At 33.4% G+C, this 12,175-nt stretch overlaps 1 protein-coding gene across 1 annotated transcript; it reads right to left on the bottom strand.

Moving 5' to 3' along the window:
* Positions 1 to 456: 456 nt before the first annotated feature.
* LOC106643746 (Protein singed wings 2) lies at positions 457 to 9,066 on the bottom strand. The gene is made up of 9 exons (XM_014359008.2): positions 8,725 to 9,066; positions 6,165 to 6,320; positions 5,604 to 5,784; positions 4,975 to 5,134; positions 3,908 to 4,056; positions 2,612 to 2,869; positions 1,770 to 1,928; positions 1,212 to 1,409; positions 457 to 964 (listed from the first exon to the last, which is right to left on the bottom strand). Exons 1-9 carry the CDS (start codon positions 8,760 to 8,762, stop codon positions 782 to 784), a joined length of 1,482 nt encoding a protein of 493 aa, XP_014214494.2. The 5' UTR covers positions 8,763 to 9,066; the 3' UTR covers positions 457 to 781.
* Between the last annotated feature and the right edge of the window lie 3,109 nt (positions 9,067 to 12,175).

The raw sequence follows: 12,175 nt of genomic DNA on the forward strand, positions 1-12,175 counted from the left end.
GAAACAGGAATAGGGTGAGAATTTTTTTCATCCTGTGATGTACTATTAATAGCAACTTTGATAAAAAATGTAAAATTTGTACATCTTTGTATACCAAATACCCAAATACTACGAATACGATTAAATGAATAAAAACAAAAAAAAAAAACAAGCTTGTTTTATCACTGTGGTATCGAAATTCTTTTTTACCATTTAGTCAAATGTTTGTAATTTAAAAACCTGAAGCATATAAAAATAGACACTAGTTTGTATGAAAAACTTTTATTATTAAAAAGTGCTTTTACATATAACAAATGTACATTAAGTTAAAATTAATTTTCTTAGTAACATTCACTAATACATCCACTCTACTGCAGACCGAGGTATGAGGATGGCAAGCTCTCAATTTTGCAGTTATCGACTTTTTTAGTAACGTACTCAAAAAACTTCTTTTTTTTAATTAATTAATTTATTTATTTATTTGTTTTTTTTTTTATTCTTATATTTTCTTGGAAATACGTCAATCAAAATAACGTTGAACATAAAAAATTATACGCCAGGTCTAGATTGCCATCTCTCTCTATACAATCAAATGTTATACACAAAATGCAATACTTACAAAAAGTCAAGGATAGACTAAATATTTTTTGCATTGCAATCAAAAACACACTTTTTATAAGTACATTATTAAATAGCCATTAAAAATCACAAAAGGTGGTCATATAAAATACTTGAAAATATCTTTAACAAAATACCGACTAGCAGCACTAGTGTCTAAGTCACAGCAAAATAAATCTCTCTATTAAGGTATCAAATGAACGATTCTGGGAAGTTTGCCAGTATTTTTAAATACGTAGTAATCATAGGTAAATTTAACCAAGATCCATATAATAATGATTGCCAAAATAATATTCAGAATGTCCAGTGGATATATCTCGAGCTCAGCGGGTGGAGCACAAATTTCGGTCCTTGTAAGCTCTCGGATCTGTTGAGAAAATGAAACGCTTTAATTGTTCACGAGCAAAAATTACTAACTTCAAAAACAATAATAATAATAATAATAATAATTATAATAGTTAATGATGAATAATTTTCTTAAAATTTACATTAATTTTCAACGATTAAAATTAATATCCATTCAACAATTATGCATTTCAATGTAGTAATTATAATTATTATAATTATTATTTCTCGTGGGTATATATTGTTGCAATAACAGTTATGATAAATACCTGTCTGTTGAAGTAATCTCCATTTTCCGGGGAACATTTGACTTCGCTCACGTCCTTGATGAGGTAAGGATATTTGATCAGGAACTCCTGAAATCCCGGTGTAATCTGGCAGTCGCATCTCCACGGATTATTCCCAAGATAGAGGCTTGCCGCTGTTTGGCTGTGCGGCAAAACATTCTCCAACGCGTACGTCGCAAACTACGGGTGGAAGTGTAATTGAAAGACGCTGTGAGACTGGCTCAAATTATTGTATGGAGGAAAATCGTTTGATCAAAGGATACAAAAAATTACATAACACGATTTCATCTTAAAAATACGTCAAACTGGTAAATATTTTTATCTATTTAAACAGGTCTATCAGATCATCCATACGCTTGTGTGAATAATATTAAAAGAAAATTGTAATTTTTGGGTAATGCAAAAGTTACTTAATTTGTCATTAGTTTACCAAAGTTGAAAATAGTTATCACGAAAATTTTCAATCAACTGTTAAAACGATATTAGGTATGAAATTAATAAATTAAAAAAAAAAAAGAAAAAGAGGCATTGTTTACACACGTCGGTCATTTTATTACCGCGCAGACTGAGGAGCCTAAAGTGCTCGAGCCAGAAAGTGCCGTCCAGTAAGCCCACGCACTCCACCTCGTTGTCGTCCAAGTAGAGATCTATCACGCTTTTGTACACCGGATTTATTTTGAGAGGCGTCAAGTCACTGATCTGTAAGCACAATAACTGTGTTAAGTTGTTGAAGGAACTATGCACTTTTGGAGTCAATGAAAAAATTTATTCGAAATTTTTCGGAATCATTTATAGTCATTTAAAATCATTTATAGACTTTAAAGTCATTAGAAATCGGCATAAGTTTTGCGATTAAAAAATCTTTCTTTGAAAAATTTCTATGTAAATGACTTCATGGTGATAAAATATAAAATAATTCTGAGGACTTTAAAGCCATTTGAAATTTAAAGGAGCCTTGAAATCAATTAGAAACTTTATCAGGACTTTTAATTGAGCCTAACTTCAGATTTTCTTGATAAAATAATTTCATCCCGTCATCATATTTTTTATAACTTTTCCTGTCTATATTTTTAAAATTACTTATTAATTAAGAACCTCATCAAAGTGAGCTTCGAAAAACATGGTGATCATCTTTACGAATCCCTAAGAATATTTTACCTCACTATTACATACAAGAAAATTACCAGCACATCAGAACAGCGTTTAATAATGTCACGCTGTATATGTTACACCCCTCACATTCCTGTGTTTGTTAGTATCTTACACTGTCCCTAGTAGCCAATCCGCCTCTTCATCAGCCTCTCTATCCTCCTAAGCGTCTGGATACCCTCAGGCTATCAGAGTTAATCCCAGAGTAACCTCCCACATATAGACACACATACCTGGTTACCCTCGAGGTGGAGGGTTGTGGTATTAGCTGGCAGAAAGGCCGGCATATCGGTAAAACCACGATGGCTGCAGTTGACAGTAGCAAAAGCCATGAATTGCCGCTGATGCTGACGAGGAGAAGTCTGTTGCTGTGTCTGCTGCTGTTTCCTCGTTGGGCTGCCGTTACTACCACCACCGAGGGTTGCGCTGTTCACGACGTACACGAGCTCGCAATCGCAGACCACCAACTGCTGACACTCATCCTGTAAACGCTGTTGTGGGCACGCGTACGTGTAAGCGTGTTTGTATTTTTTTTTTCTTCGGTATAGTCGTATCGTTGAGGATTCCCGTGAATTTATTTCGCGAGCACTTTAATTTTATGAGTGGCCTTTTAAGTCGGTCGAAGTGGTTGAGATATCGATTGACAGGGTTACAAATCATAATTTATGTTTCCTTTTTAAAAAAATTTTGTGCATTAAATATCAAGGAGAAATGTTAAAGCGTTCCCAAGAATTGTCATTTTCAAAACTCTGTGTGTTTAACCACGAAAATAGTGAGTTAAATGTTTTTTTTGTTTAAAAAAAAGTATTACTATGAAAAAAAAAGTGAAATGTTAATTGGTTTTAAAAAATAATACAATTTTGTGTATTTCATGGGTTGTTAGATCTTTGGTTAAATGCAATATATTTACATGATGTTAATACATTAAATTCTTTTGGAGTTTTTTGAATACTGAGCATATTAATACATCAAGAAATTATTAAATTATTTTCACTCATCGTTCGATAGGTTCACTATTGAATCAAATAATAATATAGAAAAAATGATAGTGCATATAGCAGCATAAAATACCATATTTGACTGTTAAGCATTACTTTTTTTGTTTTTTAAAAAAAATTTACAGCTTGAAATAACAAACTTTTTACTAGTTCAAAGTAAAGTATTTTTATTACTTTTTATAGTTTAATACCACTAAATTGATCATGAAAAGAGTAGAAAAATACCCTCAAAGCTTTGTACTCAATTTTTTACATTATATTTCACGTTGTCAAAAGGACTGATCGATACATCGACTAGCAGCAAAGTGAAAACTAAATGAAGAATTCATTAAATTTTTATTATTTTTACATCTAAAATAAAGTCTATTTTTATTTTCGTTGCCTTGCCACTACAAGGTTTTTTTTATATAAAAAAGTTGGTACAGAAAAGAAACGAGCGAAAAATCGTTACGATCTAATACTATCAAGCTTATTGCATCAATTGTACCTTCCGTTACTACACGAGCAAAACAGAGAGGACCTCATAATTACCTGCATGACTTCCATAACAAAGAGAAGTGGCTTGCCTTTGAACGGGGACCAACAGCGCATCTCGTCTCTGTCAACTACGCGCTCCACTAACGAGCCATACGAACTATTTACCAGCCATACCGAATTTTCGTTGCACGTCCATTGATTTCCTTCAAGCAATCAGTACATATACATTATCAAAAGGACGACCATTATTAATTATAGTTTAATTATTAATTCAGGGAATATTAATTTACGTATTGGAACCTTTATTTTTCCACCAATAATTGATGAATAGAATTTTTGCCGAACTTGCATAAAAGATAGAAAAAAAAAAAAAAAATTGGAATCCGCTATGGACAACGTGATACGAAAATATTAATCTGGTGCATAAAAATTAGTTGAATAATAAACCCAGTTCTATGTAAGACTCAAAATATCATATTTAATTTAAAATCTAAATTTTTTATTTTAATCAACTTTTCAATTAAGCAATGAAGTATTTTCGTGTACATTTAATATGCCTTGCATCATCGATATGAACCACGATAATAATCTTATCATAAGTAAGAGTTACTCTTTTAATTAAATTTCATAAAAAATGACCTGTGAATTAATTCACTAAGAATAAAACTTACAAATATAAAAGATCAAGTAATAAAAATATAAAAGTTATGTATCCACAGAAAATATCGTAAAAGACGCGAGATGCAATCTTTTTTCATTCGTTAAAAATACTCCATCTTAAATTATACTTTTTTTTTGCGCACAACAAACGCCGTACGAAACAAAATATCACCACAAATTTTGTACTATAACAAACAAAATCCACATTGCTAACCAGCAGAACTCGAATAGTTCTCAAGAAGCTCGTTTGCCAATAAAATTCCAACAAAAGACACGCCACGTCGCACCTCAGAAACCGTATATGCTTGCCTCTCGCAAGCTCAAAGCCCTCCAGTAGAACGTATCCAACAAACAATATCTCGCACGGAGAAATTTGAGGAGAAGACACTTGTATCCGTGCAAGCTCGAAGACCTAATATATTCCCTCGTTGGAAATATAACTATATATGTACAGAACCCACCTGCCAAATAGACATCGCGTAGCTTTGGCGCAGCAATTAGTTCGTCGGGGTCGAGGTAGCCGAGGGCATTGTTGCGCAAATCGAGCGTCCGGAGCTCGGGCAGTCCGGCAAAGGTGAGCTCGGGCATCGCACGTAAGCTCGTGCCGCTGATTTCCACGACCTATTGCACATTGCACGTGTATACATATACAGGTATAGTATACCTACGTGTATGAATGTATGTATATGTATGGAGAAGCGTCAGTATCAATTTGCCTTTCGTGCCAGGCTGCAGAGTGTTCTCCGCAGCAATTGCACGTATAGGCACACACGTACGGACGACTCGTGCGCGAATGTAACGTGCCTCTTAATGAGGCCTCAATTACAGAGACACTGTTCCCCTAATCTGTTTGGATCCACGTCTCTTCTTCCTCTCATAAACACCAACTTGGGTCATGAAAATTCACATTGTTGTTGGTGATGTTTAACACAGACGTTTAGAGTCATGTAATATACTTACCTACTTTACCATTATCATTTCAATGGTATTTAAGTGTTATAATATATTTTCCCTCTTTGAATTTGAATTCATAAAATGTACCTCATAACTAAAAATATTGAGAAAATCGTGATTTCTCGATTCTGATTACCTCAAGAAATCGAGCGTCCTCGGGAAAGGGTGTGACTATCCTTTGAAGATTTCCATTGAGGATTGATAAGCGGCGCAGCTCGGGCAGACCTCTAAGAGCCCTCGCTGCGTCAAACTCCTCGTCTCGCCAATTGAGAACCGTTAAGCCGCTTACCGTCTCCAAGCCAAAGCTGCCACTGATGCTACAAGAGCGTTAATCACAAGCTATGACTTTGACGTGCTGGTTTTCTTACACTTTTTTTTTTTTTTTCTTTTTTTCTTTCTTTGCCTACTTTACCGCTAATTTATCTCTCGTGAGCCGTGGTTAGCGCTTACTTAGCCCGTTTTCGAGAAATTTGTTCGATGAGCATTTTGTTTCTGCTCGATCATTCTTTTTTTTTTATATCAGGTATCTCCAGCATCAAATGTTTATTATAACTTTTTTTTTTCAATTCAAGTGACTGGCTTTTTTACAACACAAAATCGAGCAGACTCACATTCGCAACATCTTTAAAATAGGACGGCTTTACGATGCAACAGGTCGATTAAGGAATTAATTGAGTATTTAGTAATTTTTCGTTACCCTTCAGTAAAGGAATACGGCAGTCCGTGTAAACAGACGAGCTCGCGCGTCTGGTTGCCATCGGGCATCACGCCAGCCACGGATTTACATTCCGGTGAGCTATCGGTGGTCGTTTCTTCGTGAGCCTTACAGGCGAGCTTCCAGGTTGACAGGGAGCTGGAAGAAGCGAAGGTTCCACATCAGTCACGCTTTTATTATCGTTTGAAACATTATTAGCTTGCGTGTATTGATACGCGTCGATTGGATGCATCGTTTGATGCTTGGTCGTATTCTGTCTTGTAAAATATTTTAAGCTTGCTTCGTGTACTCTGAGTGACCTGATTCTTCGAAGAAAAGGATAAAAAAAACCAGCGACTGAGAGAAATAGACCTCAATTTTTTATTCAAGAGAAATTGAATAGTGAATACTAAAGATATCTGCTAAATATCTGCAGTGACAGCACTGAGAAGAAAAGTCTTGTTGATCGAGAGAGAAAAAGATTCGCTCGTAATAGAGAAAAGGAGACTTGGAAATCACTTAGAAAAAATGACAAGAAGTTACTGGCAATCTATTCATGTTTAGCATGGTTGTTTGATAACGTAAGTAACATACAATATAAGAAACACATAAGGCATGTGTTATGGCCAATTAAAAATAAAAGTGATATTGTTACCTTAGTAGCTTTAAGTGTTCTTTGATAGTACAACAGAGTTACGCTAGGCTTTATGTATATCAGTATAATAATTGCTTACATTAACTATTAATTATAAAATTAACATTTAATTTAATACTTGTTACTCTGAAATTTTGGTGTAATACTTGAGGACCCTATAATAGTACAATATTCAAATGTAACCTGTCACTGCATCATGCGAGGGTCTCCTAAAAAAGCTGCAGTGTAATACCCAAAAACTAATTTCATTTTTTTTTATTGGAAATACTTGTTAAGAAATTACTGAAAAGTTGTTGTTATTTCCAAACACAGTGTTGACGAATTTCCATATGCCATCTTAGACATCTAAAGTAAATATCAGACACTATGATCTTATAGCAGTCAAATAATTATTAACTTTCACCAAAATCTCTTTGTTTACATGTAACTTATGCATATCAAGATAAAAATCTGTGTAGTTTCAACTGTCAACTAAATAGTCCACGAGGAGAAAGATGTAAAGTGAGAATAACAGAGAGGGAGAGGTAGAGCAAACAGAGTACCATCAAAGTTATCTTATCGGTAGGTATATTTATTTTCTTCTCAACTGAAGTATTTGGAGGCAAACACGTCATAATGTGCTACCGTTGAAAGCCTCAAGTACCAGCAATTGCGACTAAAATTGATAGATATTCTCGTGAAGCTGCAGGAAAATATAGATTCAACGAATGGCACCACCTATGTCGCATTATTTGATAAGGATAACGATGGAATCTAATATAGTTGTTGACCGTAGTGATTGTGGGATTAAGAAAAATTAGTTCAAGTTCTTAAGTTAAGTTAAGTTAAGAATCGGTCATTAGCAATTCCTTAAAGTACATTATCATTTATTATCAATTTGTTCTTAAAGACAATTTTGATCAATGCAAATATTTTATATAAAGTGTTGTTACTGATATTCTTGATTTTATAGCCTCAGTTCTGAATTGGTTGCATTAAAAATCTAAAGATAAAATTAGTCCATCTCATTTTGAATAGCCACTCAATCTTCAGTAGTTTACAAATAACGTTTATGTAATGAACTGCAGGAAAAGATTTTTTGTTGATAAGTGTATTGTGTATTACCTGGATCATTACTATATGAAAACGCTGATGCTCACGTTTTCTTTTTTTTTTTTCACTAATATGCGTTAGAATTTACAAGAATCTTAATAAGTCTGTAAAATATAATTAATTTCACGCATGATATAACCGAAGATACGTAGTGTAATCAGCAAAGACGTTCTCGTTGAATGATCAAAGGTAATGAGCACATGTCAAAATGTAAACTAAAACCGATTATACACGAGAGATGGTGAAAAAAAATTTAGTACACGCATTCATGCGATAAAATCGTCAAGAAGCTTATAACAAACGAACCGGAGAAGACACTTTTATAACGAGATGAGAATCATGGAGGATTTATTATTTTTTTGTAGACACAAGTTGTTATCTGATAAAGATGTACGGCAAAATTTTCAAAAGGTAGCATCGTAGAGAAATGGAGACGAAAAAAATTATGACTAACCGAATGAATGAATAAGCGCGTGGTGGATAAGTTTGCGCGTATGATAATCAGTCGTACTGAAAAAATTTCAAAATAAATGCTCTTATCTTTGCTACTTATCAAGACACGTACATTTCCCTTAGTCATATTACTTCAAAGTCACAATATATTTCACGTATCTTTGAGGGACTCTAATCTGAATCTAATCGCACCTCGAATTAAAAAACGGTTGGGACTCGAAACCTTCCCACTTCGTTGACTGATTGTCCATTGCAGCTCAAAACGTGATTATGTACAGTGCTACAATAAAGTACACTACCACAAAATCTGTCAAGTTAAAAAAAAAAGAATAACTCTACTGATGAAAACATAAAACAACTCACATTAAAACAGATACTATCAGAAAGTTTTCCATCCACATCTTTGTCAACTTGTTCTCAAAAGGTACACGTACCAGGAGCCTTTTAGTACGCTCGGAAAAGCTCCGTTTCTCTCAATCACTACAAAATCACTTCTTCGCGCTCACATGCAAACGCACGCACTATCAGCGAGTGAAAAAATCAGCCAGGCAAACTCTCACATGTTCTCGCGTCTCCGACAAAAAAGAGATTTGATTGCTGAGCTCATTATACTTAAAAAAGAGAAGGAGTGTACTGAGATGTGTATGCGGTACACCTGCTAATCCAGCCGGAAAACAGTAGGCAACTCGGCGTGGAGACGCCGAAAGCGAGCGCCGCACGCTGATGCGAAAATTCATTAGCATCTTTAAATAACAACCAAAAAGAGCGAGAGCGGGAGAGAGGCGCGAATTTCTTGCGCATGCGAGTTTTTGATCGTTTTTTGAGCATGTACATTGAATGTGGAAGAATTGCAACTCAGATGAATCCACAGAATTTTTTTGTTTTACAGTAAAAAGGTGGTATCTTTACCTACCGATGTACGAAATGAACGAATAAATAATGTAACATGTTATCTGTACGAGCATTAATATCACTCCGTCGGTGTTTATTATCACGTACGAGGCTTGAAAAAAAATATTATATTGAGTTACGTAACATATGAGTTAGTAAGCGATATTTTGGAGCATTAAATTATATTACATGTCATATTATGTTGATGCAGTATAGCTACATATTACTATGGACCAGTTGAACAGAGCGGTACAGTACAACAGGTATGTGAGAATTTAGTACTTGGTAGTAATGCTAAGAATTACATGAGTTGTATGTAAATATTCTACAATTGATAAAATTTAGTAATAATGTGGTTTGTTTGAATAAAACTGCCCAGAGTCGTCAAAAATCTACGGAAGTTATACTGTCATGATACAATTTTCATTCACAAAACACAGTTCATCACCTCCTCTTCAGCGGGAGTATCAAAAGCTTGTGATATTAAGCTTTGTTTTAACCAATTACACTGTAATTAACAGTATACAAAAATACCACCTGAATTTTTTTTTTTTTTTTTATAAGTCTTCAATTGATTAGTGCAGTTGAAATGCATCAATTAAAACCAATTCGCTCTCCAACGTTGAAGTTTTTTCTTACTACTAGCTATCATTTCTTGATGAGCACTTGAAGCATAAATTAATTGTCTTGACGATTGACAGTCTCAGCTCGCAGATGTATGGATGCTGCTCCCGTTATTATCGAATAAACTGATCATCATTTTACGCTGAAGCTTTTAGTGATTCAATTTGATGCTGTACAATTATTATAAACTTTTGATATCAACTCAAATGAACAGACGAACTTCGATAATATCAATTTTTTTAAATTATCAATAAGTGTCATCAAACAATTTGATAAAGTAGACTAATAACAACCAAATTATTTCCTGTTTATTACTATGTATAGGTTACAAACCAAACTCTGTCGGATCTGCATCCAAAGATCAAATTATAATTAATTCTAAATAATCGTCATTATGTTCATTTTGTGGATTAATTATATCTCAGAATCACAGCACCGGCCTATAATTCGGAAAACAATCAGATGCAACGTTTTTTGCTAGCATAGCATTAAACCCTTGACTTCCTAATCATATCACTGTAGACCTTGATATAGAGCTTTTTCATGGTTATGCTCCAACTACATTCATCTTCACTTAGCATGCTTTAATCTTTCTTAATAATCAAGGTGGAGGGATTCTATTATTATAGGTAAAAGTTATAGGGATATTATGTAAGTTTCCTTTGTTACAAATGTTTATTTATTTAATTATAAGCGGGCAAATGCTTAATTACAAAATAAAATTACACATGGAAAGGGATGCCTTGCAGGGCAACGTGTGCTCTTGTCATATAAAATTAATTAAGTTAATTAATGTTAATTTAAAATGTGAAAAATTAACAAAGCATAAAATTAAAAAAAATAAAAAATCAATATAAAAGTAGAAAATTAACAAAATATACACATTTTTAAATTACAACGATTATATTTCAAGTCTTGTATTACTTTACTGTGTCAACTAGTATCCGCTTTTTCATTGGTACAAAGTGTCAAAAATTATATTTTGCTAGCATACCATAAAATATAATTTTTGATAACTGAACACTGATAAGTTTATTGTCTCTGCAGGTACTTTAGACGTGTAAGATAAAAAGATATTTAAAATAATAAAGCTTACAACTCCTTATACACAAAAATTCTAAACCAAATAAAAAGTTCAATCATTTTATCACGATAATTAACTCATTTAATTTAAGCGCTAAATAATGTCATACGTTAATTTTGTTTAATGCGTCGACGTTAAAATATGTATCACTGCTCTCAATGCACAACTGTTGATTTACCAGTAAAATAATTCTTGGGAGCGATGCAGCTGTAACGTGTTAACTGGAAAAAGTGCCTCTTTATTTAAATTTTAAGGAACAGCGATAGTTTCATGCCGTTGTCACGTTAATTTATAACGTCTGCATAGCCAATTCAATTTATTTTTAGAGGATGGAACTAATGTCTTCGAGCAGATTCATTAGAAAAATAATCCCTTTGATTTCAAGCGAGCTTAGCTTTCTGGCCCCTGGGATAAAAAGCACTGTATTTCTTTATCGATCAAATGCCTAGCAAGTGAGATTGTCTTGAGACCTCAGCTAGAACCGCGTAGTGACATCTGTATGTTAAAGCTAAAATTGTGTAAAATCGAAACAAGATTTTTACCAATGGTAAGTGTAAGCCAAGCTTTTCCATACGGTTATGAAGAAACTCTATTATTTGTGTAGCTTATCTTAGAAAGATAGTAATTTTACACATTTTTATACTATTTTTTGTTGGTTTTTACAATTTACTTAGAGTTTTGAGGATACTTCAGCTAAACAAACTTTACATTTGAATTTGGTGCGTTGTAGTACATAAAAATAAGTAGATCTGGTCAAAAGTACAAACCACTATTTTTATTTACCAAATAATGGTAGAAAATAATATCAGCAACACATAAACGTGTGTATGAACAGGAAATTAGATATAAAAATTATAGCTACATGTTTATTTATATAGTATTTAATATTTTTTTAATAGTGAGATACAACAAAGTTGAGCTGGACCTTGTATACATATAAATAGTATACAAGATTATCAGAGTAACTATTAACTACAAAATTGATGTTTCTAATTTGTCACTCTTAAGTGCAGGTGTACTAATTATCAAACATACTTCAGTAGAATATATAAAACCAGTCACTGCATGATGTCAGGGTCTTCTAAAAGAGTTGCTGTGTAATACCCAAAAACTAATTTAATTTCATTATTAGAATATGTTGAGAAATTTATGATCTTTTGTGGTGCTTTCAGAACAGTTTTCCACATTCAGTCAGCCTTGGAACATAAAATATGT

This window comes from Copidosoma floridanum, unplaced genomic scaffold (genome assembly GCF_036245765.1).
Source record: "Copidosoma floridanum isolate Cflo_tuat_1 unplaced genomic scaffold, Cflo_Japanese_pri ptg000030l, whole genome shotgun sequence".
NCBI classification, from domain to species: Eukaryota; Metazoa; Arthropoda; class Insecta; order Hymenoptera; family Encyrtidae; genus Copidosoma; species Copidosoma floridanum.

Excerpts from the sequence above, each read along its gene's own strand:
- LOC106643746 (XM_014359008.2), bottom strand. The coding sequence starts at position 8,762 with ATGTGGATGGAAAACTTTCTGATAGTATCTGTTTTAAT. Across the intron at positions 5,135-5,603 it reads AGGACGCTCGATTTCTTGAG|GTCGTGGAAATCAGCGGCAC; the intron begins GTAATCAGAATC and ends AATGTGCAATAG. Across the intron at positions 965-1,211 it reads GAGATTACTTCAACAGACAG|ATCCGAGAGCTTACAAGGAC; the intron begins GTATTTATCATA and ends TTTTCTCAACAG.